The sequence below is a fragment of the Perca fluviatilis genome, chromosome 7 (assembly GCF_010015445.1).
Source record: "Perca fluviatilis chromosome 7, GENO_Pfluv_1.0, whole genome shotgun sequence".
In the NCBI taxonomy this organism is placed as follows: Eukaryota; Metazoa; Chordata; class Actinopteri; order Perciformes; family Percidae; genus Perca; species Perca fluviatilis.
Genome location: NC_053118.1, coordinates 1,467,313 through 1,485,924, shown reverse-complemented (window position 1 = coordinate 1,485,924; position 18,612 = coordinate 1,467,313). Strand labels below are relative to the sequence as shown.

Sequence of the window (18,612 nt, the reverse complement as noted above, 5' to 3'; positions counted from 1 at the left end):
GTTTAGCGATACTTGGCTTGAAAATAAATCTTAGTTAATGTTGTGATAAAGGTCTTACATTTAATAATACCCAGGGCTCGGTTTACACCTATCGCCATTTCTAGCCACTGGGGGACCATAGGCAGGCTGGGGGAACTCATATTAATGTTAAAAAACCTCATAAAGTGAAATCTTCATGCAGTGGGACATTTTAAAGGACTTTATGGACTCCAGCTCTATATATGAAATAAAAACCAGCCATTTTTGAAAAGAGTCCAAGTTCTTGTGTCCAAGTAAAGGTACAATTGTATTAAAGTCAGTAAAGAAACCCCTACACTCAGCTCTTGCTCAGCATCATCCTAGCCATCCCTTGTGTAATAAAAGACTGTAATGATGCTTATTCTGTAACACTGGAAGAAAGTAAGAATTGAATTGAGCTCTTTCTCAGTACCACATAATCGGATTGATTCATGTTTTGGTCCTATATGATATTTGTTTTTAAAACTGAAACAAAAGGAGTCGTAGGTATAATGTGTGATGGAAAGGCAAACCTTTTCGGCCACAGAGATGGCTAAAATGTAACCATGTGTATTAATAATTGTGCACCATATTTGATAATGAGCCCCTCCTTACACAGTTAATTCCGTCTTCATCGGCTGTTACTGTAATTCGTTCATCTCACTCCTATGGACTCCAAAAGGTTGCATCCATTTAACCATGCTAACGTCTCGCGCCTCCAATGATGCAATATGTCCCCGGCTCGTAATTTAACCAACAAATTATTCATCTAGTGCATCTCCTTGGGGGGAGAGATTCATTATCCAATTTAGCATAGTTGTGGAACGGGCTATGTAAGGTGATAAATGAAGAGTATCCAGGGAGAGGACAGTTTTACAGCAGATAGAGCGCATGCAGAACCTCTTAGCATCTTTGTCAGATTTAAGATGTCCATTTGGCTCTAATATCCTCCCATGCCGTGGTGCATTGCTGTATCTGTTCGCGGTCTGATTCTACGCCTGTCAAGGCGAAGATGTTTAGGAGCAATCTTTATGCTTTTTCTGTTGTAGCCGAGTGATTCATGAGAGGCTTTTTATTTAGGGTAATGATGAAATATATGACTGTGTCTGAGTTTAAAAGAAATCAATTAACTCCTTTTTAAAGAGTTCAGTGGACACTGACGTGACGGAGCGTTTGTTTTGTTTGCTTGCCTGACGATGCCTCCGTCTCATAGCCTCTCTTTCTGTATCCCTGTCAGGTTTATTGGGGGCTTAACCTTCAACGCAAGGCTGAGCTTTATTATTTTAATAAATTGCCCTGTATGAGGAGAGCACCGGTGCATGTCTGATGCATGGTCCTTCCTCTCTCCTTTCTTCCTCTCCTTCTCTCTTTCTTTCTTATCCACCACCTTCGTCTTTTGTCCTCCCGCCTTCCCTCATTCTCTCTTCCTCTCTACCTGGCATTACCAGCACATATGCTAGGGCAGGGGTCTTCAATGTTCTTTAAGCCAAGGACAGCATCAGGGACCCCCTACTACATATAAGTTTCATAATAAACTTGGCCTACAATAATGTGTAGGGCGGTCCAGAGCCTTTATAAATGCCTTTTTAGTGCATGGAATACTAAGCTATTAAAATGTGTTCATGAACAAAAAATAAAAATAATAAATTGTTGATCACAACAACAACAAAAATTGCATGGCCCCCCAGTCACACTGAGGACCCCGTTGCCCCTGTTGAAGATCTCTGCGGTATAAAATGAGATGCATTCATAAAGAAAAAAAAGAGGAAGGTGAAAAGATTGAGGGAGCGAGCCCTGAGCTCAGCAGACGGATGTGTTGTTCCTGCTGAGCCAGTGGTCATCAGTTGTCGGGGCCACCCAGCCTCTCGGCGCGCCCTCAGACAGAGGATAGATGAGCGTGAGCGGGGGCAGTGAAAGTGGCGGTGAAAGATAGCCCGCTCTGAAGCCACTGGTCATCGATCACAGCTCGCCACCCTGTAGAGCTGTCCTGAGAGAGAAGGCCGGCCAATAACAGCAGCGGCAGGTCAGTGTCACACTGGATGGCACAACACCTCCACCCCCACCTCCTTGTTGTTCTGCCTCTTGCAGAGTCTTAACATGAAGATCAACTACACAGGTTCCTGTTCACACCCTGACACCATGTACTGAGTGTGGAAACCTTTTCATCCAGCAATCTCATGTGGTGTTTATTCTATATTCACTTCATTAGAGTGGCAAAGATTAATCAATTATTTGTCAATTAATAAATAAATGTGCAACTGTTTTGATAATGGATTCATCGGTTTGAGTCATTTGATATGAAAAAAAAGGTTTAAAGAGATTCTCTGATTCCAGCTTCTCCAATCCAACTTTATTTATAGAGCCCATTTAAAAACAACAGTTAACCAAAGTCAGACTGATCTCATAAGGTGGCGTATGCATGACACGCCAAATCGTATGCCATTTTGGCGTGTTATCAAGACACATAATCGCTTTTTAGCATGTTAATCAACGCTGTTCGGCCTCCGTTGACCTACATCACGTGTGAATTTTCGCCATAGTATGAAAGGACGGAAGTCCGAGGATGGGTAAAACACAGGACTTTCACCCAGGAGAGCCGGGATCGCGTCCCGTGTGTGTTTTTTTGTTTTTTTTTATATATAAATAAAGCCTTCCCCAATGTTCTTTTCCAAAACCCAACCGTTTATTGTTTTCCTAAGCGTGTGACGTTGGTCACCGTGGTGTTTTTGTGTTACTAAAGCCTTTCCCAATGTTCTTTACCTAAACCCAACCTTTTTTATTTGTTGTTTTTACGCGTGACGTTGTTCTCGCTATAGCACGGCATGTTCTCGCAATAACATAATGTTATGTTTACATCTGCTGTATACAGCGTAGACATACACGTGGATAGCTCAAAATGCATACAGATGACACGCCATTTGGCTTTAGGAAAGTGGCGTGTATATTTACGCAAAGTCATGATGCCAAGTTGCCAAAGTTCTGTACAATCAGAAAAACAGAACACAATAAACACAAAACTGTTTAACAGCAAAATGATAGTAATATCAAAAGGCTTAAAAGCCTGAAAATAAAAATATGTTTTAGACGGGATTTAAAAATGGACAATGTTAGCACATATGCTAGGGCAGGGGTCTTCAATGTTCTTTAAGCCAAGGACCCCTTAACTAAGAGAGCCAGGATCAGGGACCCCCTACTACATATATTGTATCAAGTTAAGTTGCATATTAAACTTGGCCTACAATATTGTGTAGGGCAGTCCAAAGCCTTTATACATACCTTTTTTAGTGCATAGAATACTAAGCTATTAAAATAATAACTGGCATGATTTTATAAATCTCTATCTGTGGATCTGAATTAGTTAGAGGGGGGAGACCCAGATGCGTAAAAGTGTACAATTGACTGTGACAAGCATCTAAAATTAGGACAGTGTCTCTGATGTGATTATTTTTTGGCTAAGGTCTTATTTTTTTCTCATGGCAGAATAACGTTGTGATAGATGGGTCAGTACTGTTTGGAGTATTTCTTTTGGAAGCTAAAGGCTGGTTCCAACCCTGGGTCTGGAGCTTTTGACACAATATCCATGACCCTGTAGCACAGGAAGCACCTTTTTGGTAGCAGTTGGGTATGGGATGGAAGGCTGCCTTGGAAGTGATTTGTCTCTCATTTTCTACCGGCCAAGGCTCATTGGTGGTCTGGGTAACTGTATGCCTCTATGATGGTCTATTCAAAGCTATAGCTATAAAGCTAAACTATTTTATATTAATGAGCGTCCGTTACATACAAGCCATTGCCAAATGAGTTGATACAAAGTAGAGGTGTTGATATGAATCAAATAATCGATACATCGCGATGCGGACATGGACGATGATGCATCGATGCAGTGGCCGACCATAATCGATTATAACACAATGATGTCGCTCGTTAATTTTTCCGGCCGCGGCATAAACATTCAAACGAAAAATAACATTCTCAGTAGCCTAACCCGTTTTCAGCTAGATCTATGATAGACTCTACACGTTGATATTACAATGAAACACCATAGATGGGCTAGGCCTAAAATATATTTCTGTTTGCATTTTGCAATTTATTACTATGGTGGTCTTTGTTTACACTTTGAAACAGTATGTAGGCTAGGCCTATAATGGTTATTTCTGTTTACAATTTTATTATGTGAAGCCAAAGTTTCTGCTTATTAATTTTTAAATTTATACTTATTTCTGTTTACAATTTAATATAGGCCTAACAACATTTCTGTTTACATATTCTGTTATGTTTTGCACATTCAGGAAGTGCTCAGTGCTGTAGTTTTATGTATCCAATTTTTATTTTTGTGTGTGTGTACGCGCTGTCTGCTGTATTCAGACTTTGTTAAATAAAAAAGATTGTTTATATCTTACTACTTGTATTTTTGGATGAAAACATAACTATATGAAGTAATATAGAAAAAACTATTATATTGAACTATACAGTATCTTAATGCATCCTGTCAAGTTAAATATCCTATATGGCTTTAATAGAAAAATGTATTCGACGCATCGTTATGCATCAAGATATTGAATCGCTGACATGATAATCCTAATCGAATCGGGAGATCAGTGAAGATTCACACCTCTAATACAGCGCCACACAACTCTCTCTGCATATCCGTATGTCCATGTTTACAAAATGGTGTCACCCGGTGGTGCAGCAGCTCCATTTACCTCATCGCTGAGGAAGAACAGCAGCAGCGTTCGGCTTTGGAGACGAAGAGGACAGAAACATTACTAGATAATTACCTCTTCTGAAGAGTCCATCATGTTTTTTTTTTAATCCTCCGTGCTAGCTATGGCGTAGAGGAGGCGTGGGGCTTGCGTCACGTGGATGCTCCGACAGTGTTGTTGTCATCATTGCTTAGAATTCCTAATGGGGGCGACAGAAGCGACGCACTATAGCTTTAAAGGCCAATTTGTCACATTACTCAAAACCCTTTCAGCCTGAAGGCCCATCCTTGACCTTACAAACAGCAGCTTGACAAAACCATTGTCAACACACGGTTGGCAATTTTCACCAAGCTTCCCCTTTTTCCAAGCTTCCACAGTCAATGGAGTTGCCCAGTTGTCATGGAGATGGTTTGATGGGATTTCTGTCATGTAGCCCTGTCATGTAAGGGGGTGGGGTCACTAGGTGCTCATTGATAGAGCTGAGCATATAGTAGCACATAGTAATATTGTTCTGCAGCTAAAATTGTCAGCCCCGAGTCCAAGAAAAGTTTGCCCAAGGGGACAATAAAATATAATTTAATTGAAATTAATCCACACTCCATAATTGTTGGTATACTCCTTTAACTGTAGCTCACATGAGCTGCAAGATGGGAGATGTTAAAGGCTCAGATATGTACATATAGAAAAATGATAAACAACATTTGAGTGACAGCAGTCAGACTGTATGTAACGCCAGTGTTGAGTACTTAAACAGCCCCATTCCTCCAGATGATCTGGTGATTCAGCTTGGCGTTGACACGGTTTGAACAGGCACCACACATCTGATTCATGTTCTCCTCTCATGAATATTTGTGTCCTGCTGGCAGTGTGAAAAACGTGTTTATTTGGTGTAGTGTTGACAGCTTTTGAGAGGCGAAGCTTCACTCGCACAATGAGAACGCCTCAGAGTGGGTGGGATGTTCTGACAAGGGCTGTTAAACACCTGTGATTGTCGCCATTGTCTGGATACCTCCGCCAGATTCCTCCAGCAGCGGGCTGTCTTTATTGGTCGTCCTCTTGTTTACGCCTCGTGTACAGGCTGCGGTATAATGGAGCATAACGCTCGTGAAACACAGGACAATGCGTGCTGAATGGTCTGTATTTATTTACACTCCAGAGATGCTCCAAGAAATGCCATGTGTGAGCCAGTCCATGTGTGATAGAAAACTATCTCAAGCCATCTCTTCTGCTGTACATATCTCAATCAGCCTTCCCAATTACCACACACTGAAAGGCTTGTTTGGGTTTGCCAGCAGGTGCATTTGTGTCGTATGGGTGAACTCCCTGCTGCATTTATGTCGAAGTGATTTCCACTGAAAACGGGAAATGTCTGCAAGAATGGAGCAGATTGTTATAGTGTGAAAATGTGGCGTGTGTGTGTGTGTGTGAGAGGCCTGTGCAATTAATTTAATTTTAATTGCGATTACAGTTCCGGCTCCTAATGATCACAAAAACGATATAATCGACAATAAAAACTAGTGTTTTTGCACATTACATTTAACAAGCAAGCTCATATTTTGTCTTGTGTTCTGAAGGGGAATTCAAAAAATTCAAACTGTAAAAGTATTAGAGGGAAATTTCCCAGTTCAAGGTGTTTTCACTGTTGATTTGTTTACCTGTTTCACAGTTGTTGTTTTTTTAACTTCAATAAATGCAACATCGTTTCCATCTTTTTCCTTTTCAAACAAATAACATATAATATATATGTATTTTTATAGTGACTTTAGAGACTCTTTTATGTGTGTGTGTATATATGTATATATATATATATTCCTGCTTTGCACTTTTACTGATGTTTTGCATTGAGAGGACTGCATTTAATTTCGTTGTACATGTACAATGACAATAAAGACTATTCCATTCTATACTTCTATCCTAAACGTCAATGAGTAATCGTGTTTAATAATCGGGATTACGATATTGACCAAAATCAAGATTATTAATTTTAATTTTTTTTTCATAATCGAGCTGCCTTAGTAGCCTTAATAATCATTCCAGTGCACACATGCTTGTGTGTTCACACCCGTGTGCTGCAGTGATGCTTATGTAACCCTCGCTTGTGGAGTCGGTCCATCCGTTGACGGTGGAGAAGCGGCAGCTCCCCAGCGGCCGTCGTGTTTGTTGTTCCGTAATGAAAGCGTTCCTCTTCTCGGGATAAGGTTGCAGCCTACCTGGCTCTCAGTGGGAAACTGCTGAGATTAACACTCGCTCCCCAGAGCCCTGCTCTCAGACGATGACAAAGCCTCACACACAAGACCCTGTCAGGGCTTTCCCTGGCAGCTGCTGACACCAGGAGGTTCTTACACGGGTTCTTGTATAACAAGACTCCACCACTTTAGACTTATTAAACCGAATGATTCCCCCTCTACGTAGTATGTTACTGCACTCTCAAGTGCTGATCTGATCATATTGGAAAATGAATGATTAGAAAGGTAGTATGAGTTGTGCGTGCTCTGTTAACATTATGCACAAATTAAAAGGATATTGTAAATACTCAAAGGAAGACTGTATAATGAGCTATTGGCCACAAACAAGCAGGCTCATTTCCATACATCCAGAAGAACTTAACACCATAATAGATGTCAGTTAACTAATTGGCTTCAAAGTCTCTTTAATCGCCTATAAAATACAGAAAACTGACAATACGTCAAGCATGCTTCCTTAAGTAGAACAAGTTGCATAATTTCCGTGCAACGAGGCTCATGTTGTTGGATAGGCACAGAGGGAATTCTTTCATTTTCCCTCTTTGGTCACACTAAAGCTTAATTAGAGAGTGGAGGACATAGGCCTTTAAACTAGATTCAGCTTTCCGGTTTGGTCTGTCACTCTGAGGTTGAAACGCAGAGCGGAGGAAGCTAGTCTACCTCCCTCTGAGGATGTTATGGATGATTAGATGACTGCTCTGGGCAGCTGTACAACAACACAGTATATCACACAGCCACTAGGCCCTGGGGGGTGGCACTTGGCCAGTCTGATACCTCTCTCAATACAGTACAATGTCCAAGGGCCAAGTGTACCAGCAGGGGCCCCATGCAAAGTCAGAGAGGAACAGAGGGCCAAATGAAATCTCCTGACTGCAAATCCTTTAAGGGATGGGATTATGTACATTACAGTCAGAGTTGTTGACAAAGGCAGTTAAAATCAACTCATCTGAAGATTGTATTTGACATACTCTAGTGACTAGTGGCTGGTTTACACGCTGCAGGTTATGTTAAATAGGTTTCAAATGAAAGTTTTACACACAACAACTCTTCAACATTCCAAATGATTTGAAGCTGTGGGTTTTCCTACACAATTCCAACATAGCAAGTGTAGAATGATTAACAGAAAATGTATCACCAATAATTTGGATAATCAATCAATCATTCAAGTCATTGATTAAGGATAATTCCAAACATTCACTGATTCCAGCTCCTTAAATGTGAGGCGATTAATTTTTAATTTAATTTTTTAATTAATTTACTATTTCTCAATTAATCAACAAAATTACCAACAGATGAATCGATAATGAAAATAGTTGCTCATATTACTCATTTGCACAAGGCTAAAGTTGCATTCAGGGTTAACTTAAGCAGATTTAAGTTATATCTTTGTGGATGGCAAGTTGGGGAGGAGCAGCCATCCTTACTTCCATGGCATGAAAATTTCACTTTATGAGGTTTTTTAACATTAATATGCGTTCCCCCAGCCTGCCTATGGTCCCCCAGTGGCTTGAAATGGCGATAGGTGTAAACCGAGCCCTGGGTATCCTGCTCTGCCTTTGAGAAAATGAAAGCTCAGATGGACCGATCTGGAATCTTCTCCTTATGACGTCATAAGGAGCAAGGTTACCTCCCCTTTCTCTGCTTTGCCCACCCAGACAATTTGGCCCACCCATGGGAGAGAGAGACATCATGGCTTTCAAACGAGCAAAGTGGCAGTTGGCAAATCCTCGTGACTGATCGTGCAGGCAGCACAGATCGGGTACTGACCCCCCTCCTCCTCACCAGCATGAGTTCCACCAATCAGAGGCATCAGTGTGGGGTTGTGGGATTGTTCAGGATTGTGGGTAATGAAGTACTTATCCAAGAAATCGCGAATAAAACACATTTCTCTCAAAACAATGTTTTGAAGCCCCATGATTTTTGGCGTCTATATGAGCATATACAATCACTTAGTCACGTCGTAGCTGGTTTTAAGTCTACCATCGACTGTTACCATTTCATGGCTTATACTCCAATTTGTCAATGGAGAAATTGCGTTGTATTTTTACTTCCCACTGTGGGCAGGACTGTCGAGCTCTATAGCATTTAAAGCTTCAGACACAGAAATGGTATGTCCTAAGGAAAGCTCATTGTGGGACTGGCTCTAGTGGCTGTAATTCTGCACCAAGGCTGAATTTCGGGAAAGAGACTTCAGATACAGTATTAGGGGACCACTAAGGTCTATATAAAAGAGACTTCAGATACAGTATTAGGGGACCACTAAGGTCTATATAAAAGAGACTTCAGATACAGTATTAGGGGACCACTAAGGTCTATATAAAAGAGACTTCAGATACAGTATTAGGGGACCACTAAGGTCTATATAAAAGAGACTTCAGATACAGTATTAGAGGACCACTAAGGTCTATATAAAAGAGACTTCAGATACAGTATTAGGGGACCACTAAGGCCTATATAAAAGAGACTTCAGATACAGTATTAGGGGACCACTAAGGTCTATATAAAAGAGACTTCAGATACAGTATTAGAGGACCACTAAGGTCTATATAAAAGAGACTTCAGATACAGTATTAGGGGACCACTAAGGTCTATATAAAAGAGACTTCAGATACAGTATTAGGGGACCACTAAGGTCTATATAAAAGAGACTTCAGATACAGTATTAGGGGACCACTAAGGCCTATATAAAAGAGACTTCAGATACAGTATTAGGGGACCACTAAGGTCTATATAAAAGAGACTTCAGATACAGTATTAGGGGACCACTAAGGCCTATATAAAAGAGACTTCAGATACAGTATTAGGGGACCACTAAGGCCTATATAAAAGAGACTTCAGATACAGTATTAGAGGACCACTAAGGTCTATATAAAAGAGACTTCAGATACAGTATTAGAGGACCACTAAGGTCTATATAAAAGAGACTTCAGATACAGTATTAGGGGACCACTAAGGCCTATATAAAAGCATCCAAAGAGCACCATGTCATGGGACCTTTAATAATAAAAAAGTAATAATCTTTTTAAACAAATTTAAATATATAGATTTTTTTTTCAAAGGATTTGATTGTGACATGATCTGTATTTTTATTTATTATGATTGCTGTTCTTCACCAACAGTACACTTTGATTTTTTTCACTCACTGAGGGAGAACTAAAGCATGAACTACCCAATGCAACCAGCAGATGGAGCACATTTAGTATTCAATATCCCTGACTGCTCAGTCCCAAATTGGTTGTATGTACTCAATAATAACAGCTGTTTCAACCTCAGCCCACCTACCACAGATACCATAAAAGAAAGACAGATACTTCCCTGTCAATTTACAGCTGGAAAATAAATGCTTCTCTCTTTATCGTTCCTGCTGTGAATGAGTGAAAGAAAGAAAGAAAGAAACAAAGGATGATCACTTTTCTCTGAAACATCACAGGATTTGTTTACACTCCTGACTTCCTGTCTCACAACTGCTCTGCCTCTAGAATCTAGATGAATAATGCATGACGGTCTTTTCAGTTCACTACCTGAGTCTGCTGCCCAATTATACACCCTGTTCTGGTCTGGTGGGCTTTTTACACCCCCTCTCCCCCCAGTCATTTACACACCTTAAATGCCATCTACTTTTATCCAACACTAGACGATCAGCTACTTATGTACCAGGTCCCAGAGTTCTCACTATGGCCCCTTGAGTCGCATATGGACGCGGAAGTGTACTTTGTCTCTTATGTGGAAGTCTGAATTTATTGTTATGAGGGTGGGAGTCAGATGGATGTCATAAAGCCACACTTGATGACTATGAAATATCCTAGAAACAGTCTGGAAATGAGTGTGGACTAAGCTGGGTTGCATTGTTAGGCATTTAAAAGTTATTTATTTATGTGTAAAATAATTTTTTCATACCCTTGAGATGAATTATTGTAACCTTTCAGAGTGTGTGCCCAATCAGCGAAAATGTAGGCCTATAGAAGATATCTGTATTAGAGAATGCAGAATTTGACATACACATATATTCAGGGTTCAAAATTAACTTTTTCTCCCACCAGCCAAATGGCTAGTGAATGTTCAAATTTGACGAGCCACTCAATAGATTACCATTGTTTTTTTGAAATATGAGTGAAGCAAATCTACCAGCCACTTACATATTTTACCAGCATTTGGCTAGTAGATGGTGCTAATAGCATCCATCCATCTTCGTCCGCTTATCCGGTGAATAAAATAGCATACAAAAGTAAAACCTAATTGCCTGAAAATGTTGCCTTCCAAATATTTAACTGTATAAGAACATTTGTATATTTTTAGAATGAAAAACTCCTGTTCAATTTTTCTTTTTATAGGATTCGCTGAAAATGTTTCTCTTATAAACTGAGATCCAGCCACCCTCTGCCAATTTAGCAGTAGAGGTTGTTTCACAAATTTGGTCTTTAATTGTTAAACCAAAATATTCTCACTTTTTTCCGAGGTTTAATCCAGGTCCAGGTCCAGGTCCAGGTCTGTGCTGCTTCTCTGGGCTGAAACCCAACACACAGAGCTTTGAGTGTGAATGGTACCGTATTTGACATAGCCATGATTTGTCAGCACTGTCAACATAGGTCAACAGAGCACAGCGCTGCTGGAACGGAGCCGTCTATTGCCAAACTACGCTGCCCAGCTTGACTCCACTAGGCGGAAAGAAAAAGTTTGTTGGCGTGTTCAAAATAGTTCCTGTTTTGGAATGTTTAGCTAGAGTGTTGGAGGATTTTCACACCACGACTATGAGCCTGTGACGTTTTGCCAACACCGCGTTTGGTGCAAAGACAGCGGGCTTTGTAACACTTTAAAAACTTTGTTTTTAGCTTACCTATAAAGTTAGCTAGGTTGTAACGTTTAGCGTTATGAACTACATCTATTCTTTTACGGGCATCGGTGTTGTCAGGGACGCAATTTCTCAGAGACTGTGGCCTGGACACGGAAAGGAGACTGTCGAAACTGTACAGCACCATACTGGGACAACTCACGACCGTAACAGCAGACACTTCGAAACAGGTTAGTCGGACATTCAGTTCCGTTAGCAGATTTGGAGACTGCAGGAGAAGTAGCCAGCTTTCCACATAACGTTAACGTTACACCAAACCTTCAATGCATGCCTTCCTGTAGCGCGTATAGTGCCAAATCCCCTTTAAAAATAGTTCACTTTCACGTGTCCTCGTTCCTTGGATACTTTTCTTGCCTGTAGAACATATGTTGGGATGTAGAAATAAACATTAAGGGTCGTCCTTAAATTCGGCGATTATTTCAAAATAATTTAAACTTTCAGTTTGTTTAACGTTAGCTAGCTAGTTGTTACCGCAGTCCTGTCACTCAAACACTGTAGCTACGTTAACATTACGACGTTATAGTGCTTTTGACCAGCGTTATTACAAACTTATTAAAATACAGCTATGTTTTTAAATCATACTGAATTCACCCGGATATTTTGACAAAGATTCGCATATAACACCATACTAATCAGTAGCATTCACTTAAGTATGCAACTGTCCAACATATGCCACTGCTGTCACTAGCAGCTTGTCAGGTGTAATGGTAACGTTCGTTAACGTTACCCATTGTTACAGGGTCTGTGGTGTGAAATAGCCATAAGCCTACTACAAGAAGGTAAATAACACTAGAGATACAGTAAATTAAATGTGTCCTTACTGTATACTATATTACTAAACTAAAGCTCAAAGTTGAGGGAACCACGTCTGTTAAGCGACCCCCTTATGTCACAGTTGTAGCCTACATTACATCAAACTTAAGACGTGTCCGTTTCTGAATATGTATTAGGTTGAACATCGGGGATAACAACGTTATTTAACACTTCCTGTTGCACACACGTTAGGGAAGACTTATTCAACAGTGTATTTCATAGGACTGAGGGTCCCTATGTGCTTGCTTCCCTGCCTGATTTTCCATTTCTGAAATGATTTGAGCTCAACAAATTTGCCAAGTCCGTGCCCTCCATGGTTCCACTCGGCCTGTCCAGTTTGTTGTGAGGACACACCGCCTGTAACAACTGAGGCATTTCAAATATTTCAGATCAGCAGGCAGTGCATGCTGAAACCATCAAGTCAGTGAGTGAACAAGCATGTCCTCGAGGCTTTTCACATCGGGGAGTATCTCCATGTTAATGAACATTGGATTTTTTTCTCCCCTCTTTCTGCTTTGCCTCTCGCACATCATTTCTTATGAAACCCATCCATGCCTTCTCTGACTTTGAATTAAAAGCCAAAGAAATGAAGTGCTATTGAAACGGAAAGCAGAAACGGATGTGAGCTCTCGGCCACACGGTCCGTCGATATATCTCATAGAAGGCTCTGCGCAATTAGTTAGCATTAATTGGTTGTTCTGAAAACAGAAAGTTGCAGTGTGAGGGCACACTCTCACCTTGCTCTGGTTTCGTACTGGGGTTTGTGCAACCCATGCAGAGTCATCAGGCCCTCGAGCTTGGTGGCAGGCAGGTTAATTGTTCGATCTAATTAGGACAAAGATTAATCAGATGCATGCTCTGCTGCTCTTGAAACGCCACCGACGGCAGTCGGGTTCATTAGCAGTCCCTGTGCCTCTCTCTACCAGCAGCAGAGTGGACCGCGGGGGCGGCATGTGTCTGCAGGCTACTGCCCTACTCAGGTGGAAAGAATGAGACTAACTAGACGTGGAGTTCAGGTAGGGGAGGTGAGAAGAAGATGATGTTAGAGACGAGGGTGGGCACGGAAGTAGTGAGTGAAGCATGGGTGGGCCCTCCGCTGTTTGACAAGTTGAACACTAAGAAAAGGCTCAGTCGAACTGTCCACACTAACACCTAAGCAACAGACATTGTGTGATCCTCGCTTACTACATACAGTATGAGGCCACATCCGCACGTACCAAAACAATCTTTTTTCCCCCCGTCTTCCCTGGCATCGTTCCAAGAAAATTAGCGTCCAAACGGATCCATTTGTAAATGACTGAACACGCTACTTCATATGTCAGGCCTATAGGTGGCGCTGTTTCTGCTACAGAAATTCACAAAAAATGGAGAAGAAGCTTGCGCGCTGTATACAAACAGACAGTAGAAGAAGAAACCAAACACAAGCTAGCTAGCTATATGCTGCCTTCGATGCTACAGTGCCGTGTGGTTGTGGGCATTAGGACCCGTTCTCTTAATACATCCATGATTAGGACGGATGCATGTTTATGTAGGTGGTGGTGGTGTTATGAGACGTTGTCGCGGGGTAAGAGGTCGAAGGCTAGAGGTCGAGGGGTGTGGCGATGACATCATCGATACGCAAGTATGCGGCTTTGCCGTCCAAATGAAGCCACGAGGGCGGCGTTTTCGAATTTTTTTCACCCTGGAACCAGGTTTCAAAAAAGTGCGTCTTCAATTCAATTCAATTCAATTCAATTTTATTTATAGTATCAAATCATAACATAAGTTATCTCGAGACACTTTACAGATAGAGTAGGTCTAGACCACACTCTATAATTTACAAAGCCCCAACAATTCCAACAATTCCAGTAATTCCCTCAAGAGCAAGCAGTGCGACAGTGGCGAGGAAAAACTCCCTCTTGGGAAGAAACCTCGGACAGACCCAGGCTCTTGGTATGGCGGACCAATGTGTGCCGGTTGGGGGTGTGATGAACAGTGGCGATAGTAGTCACATTAATAATGGAACAGTGACTGGATGTAGCGGGAAGCTGCAGGGTTCAGCAGGACGCAGCATGACATTGCAGGGCATCGCTGAGCTCAGCAGGGAGTGCAGCAGGACCACGGCGACAGCTGCAACCAGGGTCTTGGTGCCAACGTTCTCCAAGGAAATACGCTGGGGGAAAAAAAAGCATAAGGACTCCGGGGAGTAAACTCCCCAGAAGCTAGGATTAGTAACAAGCATTTCTGGGACGGGCTGCACACAAATAGTAATAGTAACAGTAATAGAAACAGTAATAGAAACAGTAATAGAAAGGGAGAGGAGAGAGCAGCTCAGTGTGTCAAAGGAAGGAAGTCCCCCGGCAGTCTAGGACTATAACAGCGTAACTATAACAGGTAACTAAGAGAGACAGGTCATCTTCAGGCAGTGCGTTGACAGGATTCGTTTGGACTATCGGCCAAAACGATGCAAAACGTGCGTTTGCACCAAAAAGCGTCTCCATGTGAATGGCCCCTGAGAGTCTGTGCCTCCAAATGCTGTATGGGGAATGGGACAGCACTAGGGGTGGGGGAAAGAAATCGATACAGCATAGTATTGCGATATTTTCCGTGGCAATACTGTATTGATACACAGACGCCAGGTATTGATCTTTTGTTATATGTGATGGTCCGTTTGTCTGCTTGACAATCCCATTTTGCAGCAATAAAATTGAAGATGAACAAACAGAGAAATTTATCTTTTTAGATAAAAACAGATGTTGACAAAGTTTCCTTTTGATCATCATTTGAAATGGGGGAAAAGTTGGAAAAAAGGTAATAAATTGCAAAACTTTGCAGAATATTGCAATATGTTTAATATCGTAATGTGACATAAGTATCGTGATCAGAATCAGAATCAGAATCAGAAAGGGTTTTATTGCCAAGTACGTTTTTTGACACATACAAGGAATTTGTTTTGGTGTTGTTGGTGCACATCACACATTCTCCAAATGTAATATTAAACAATGATGATATCGTATTGTGAGGCCTCTGGTGATTCCCACCCCTAGACAGCACATAAGAATCAGAGAGTCAAAAAGGGATTTATTATTATATTAAATAAGTAGCACTTACAAGGAATTTGCCTTGGTTGTTGGTGCATATTATTTATTTACATATTAAACATTAAAGCTATAGTGCGTAGTTTCTGTCTCCCTCATGAGGAATTCTAAGTAATGACAACAATTTTGTCGCTGCATCCACATAACACAAGTCTTCCGTGATCGCGCTTCACCCCCACCACTCCTCCACACAGTTGCTAGTAACCAAGGAGGACACGGAGGATTAAAAACATGATGGACTCTTCAGAAGACTTAATTATCTTCACTTGAGCTTTTGCGTGCGAAAGTCGCCGGTAGACACCAATTTCTAAACACAGAGAGAAATCCAGAGAGAGTTGTGTGGAGCCGATAGTCTTCCTTATTTTTGTATCAACTCATTTGGCAATGGCTTGAAAGTAACGGACATTCATTATCATAAAAAGTTACGCAGTAAAGCTTAAATATAAAATAAACAAACAATAAATACAGAAACAAATATGTACGTATAACTGTTTAACATTAAGAAAGAAAAAAGAGGCTGTATAGATTAGTGCAGGATGTGCAAAAATGTTGAGGGATGTGCAAAAATTATAGAGAGATATAGAACGGGCAGAGGACAGGTATATAGTTCAGGATGGAGGATTACCTGGAGCAGAGGCGTTTTTTGTGTGTGAGGCTCATATGTGGTTTGATAAAAATGAGGCGTTGTTGCTCACTTTCTGTATAAAAGTCAACATATCATTAGTAACGGCTTTGTCAGAAAAAAAAAATCAAAGAGACTATTCACATCTGACGTCTAAGACTTGAACTGAGACAGGGCGTGTGATCTCCCCCCATAGAAGACCACTGGTTTACATGACCGAAGTTCCCCACTTAAACCTATACTCTTTTCAGTTTCATACGTTTGTTCTGTGTTAATGTTCAAAAAGCACTTTTCTCACACTGCCCATGGCTACCGCACCTGTATTCACCCTCGGTCTTAGACCCTCTGTTGCAGCGCTGTCTCTCCAAGCCCCCCTCCCGAAAAAGCCCAGACCGCTCTAATTGGTCAGCGTTGGTCAGAATAATAGAAACCATGGGTAATTACCAAGAGGGTAAACCAGCCTCCAAAAAGTGTACCTCCTATGGCGCCATTTTGTTGCTAACAAGCCATCACCCGCCGTTAGCATCCCATTGACTGCCATTCATTTTGGTGCCACTTTGACAGCGAATAACTTTACATCTGAAGCGTTTAAAGACTCTATTTGTCCATTGTTTATTTCTAAAGAAACACGACAATGTATAAAAGGCTCCATTACCTTGTATCTCACGTTATGGCTCCGTAGCAGACGTTTTTTATAAAAATAGGCTAACGATTGTGTCATAACCACGCGACTTACTGTTGCATAGTAGAGGAATTACCGTATAGTACAGGAGAAGCTCACAGGCAGTTTGGACTTACATTAGCTGTTTAAGTTTAATTACTAATGTTAACTTGCATTTTAGGTAGCAAAAATTAGCCTGTGTCTATGTTATCTCCTTACATATACCTACGCTCTCCGTCTCTGTAAGATTGGGAATGATTGAGATTTCTCTTGGTACAGCTACCAGAAGACTTCACACTTTCAGACAGGTTGCTCACGTCGCATGTACGTCTTCAAGCTCAGTTGGAGGCTGCTCAGTAACGCTCAGCCAGCAACGGAAAAGTGCTTCTAATGTACTTTGCTGGTCTTCTACGGTGTCACATTGACCATTTTTTTAACTATCTGTTAATTACCATAGACCATATGATGGACTTCCTCCCACTGTACGAAAGTGAAGCCAAAATATCCCAAATTGAGCGTCCAGCGTCAGTTCTGGCAGGCCAAGTAGTCAAGACGCTAACCGCTGCTCAACTCCTCTCGCTTCTAAATGGCTACACTCAAACAGGGCGCCCTACTTAAAGCCACTTTAGTTTGCTCTAACTGCTTGCTGCTCACATCTATGCAACCCACCTCCTCCCCTGCTCCACCTTGTCGTGTATAACGTGGTGTAGGCTTCTATGTCATCGTTGCCGCTCTGTTCATATGGGGGAATAGTTTAGCTCTCCAAATCTTAAACTGTGTGAGCGTCCCCTAATGCTGCTACTGTCCCCTGACTGTCTGCTTTTTCGTGGTGCTCATGAAAGGTCAGGGGACTCCTCTGAACAGAGCCATACCGCCAAATTTAATTCGTAATTTATTCAATAAAAATGTTTTGTTCTTGACTTTAATGGACCTGACAGAAATACGGGCGCTGCCATCTTGTAATTTTGGAGCCAGAGTCTGTGCAGTAGTGATCGGGCGGTGGGGCCGGGGTATCGAATTCCCGCCCGTACACCCGGCCGACCAATTGCGAGTCAATCACAGCTGTCAATCCTGACGTTTCCCCCCGTTTTCATACAGGGTATTCTAAGGTACTTGTTTTCATTAGGGTATTCTAAGGTACTTGTTTTCATTAGGATAGACAAATGTATGAGCATTATGACCGAATATGATATTTGATTAGAAAAAAATCAAAATGGAGAGAAGGCTTAATGAGAGTGCACTTTAATATCAATTTCTCCTTTTTGGGTTTTAACCAAATCTTCCAAATTAATCTGTATTAAATTAAAATGTGGTGTCAATCAAATGGGTGTGTGGGTTATGACCAAATCAGCCACAAGTGATTACTTAGATCATTTTTAGAGACCTACAGAGGCAAAACTCCAGGTAACAATCCAGTAATTAACAACAAACAGCAAAGATTTAGAGGAGCTTTTAAAAAAAAAGACATTGTAAAAAGAACACTTGAAACCACTTGGAACTCTAGGATGCCCCACTGTAGAAAATGTTGAGCAATAGATGCTATTGAAATAGACGAAACTTGGCTAAAAATGTATTTCCTCTTGCCTTTCATGGTACAGCTTAAAGCCTTTGTGGATTGATTTGTTAGGTACTGGAATTAACACACATTTT

The 18,612-nt window shown here is 41.2% G+C and overlaps 1 protein-coding gene across 5 annotated transcripts in view; it reads left to right on the top strand.

The window, feature by feature from the left end:
- The window catches only part of oxr1a (oxidation resistance 1a), a 274,368-nt gene that overhangs the window by 164,715 nt on the left and 91,041 nt on the right, over positions 1-18,612 (top strand). The window contains exon 1 of one of the 5 annotated variants that reach the window (XM_039805882.1): positions 11,539-11,959. The exons of the other annotated variants lie outside the window; for them this stretch is intronic. Within the exon in view, the coding sequence (XP_039661816.1) occupies positions 11,809-11,959 (151 nt within the window). The 5' untranslated portion in view covers positions 11,539-11,808. Of the gene's footprint in view, positions 1-11,538; positions 11,960-18,612 lie in introns of those variants that run through there. 5 annotated transcript variants of the gene reach the window in all.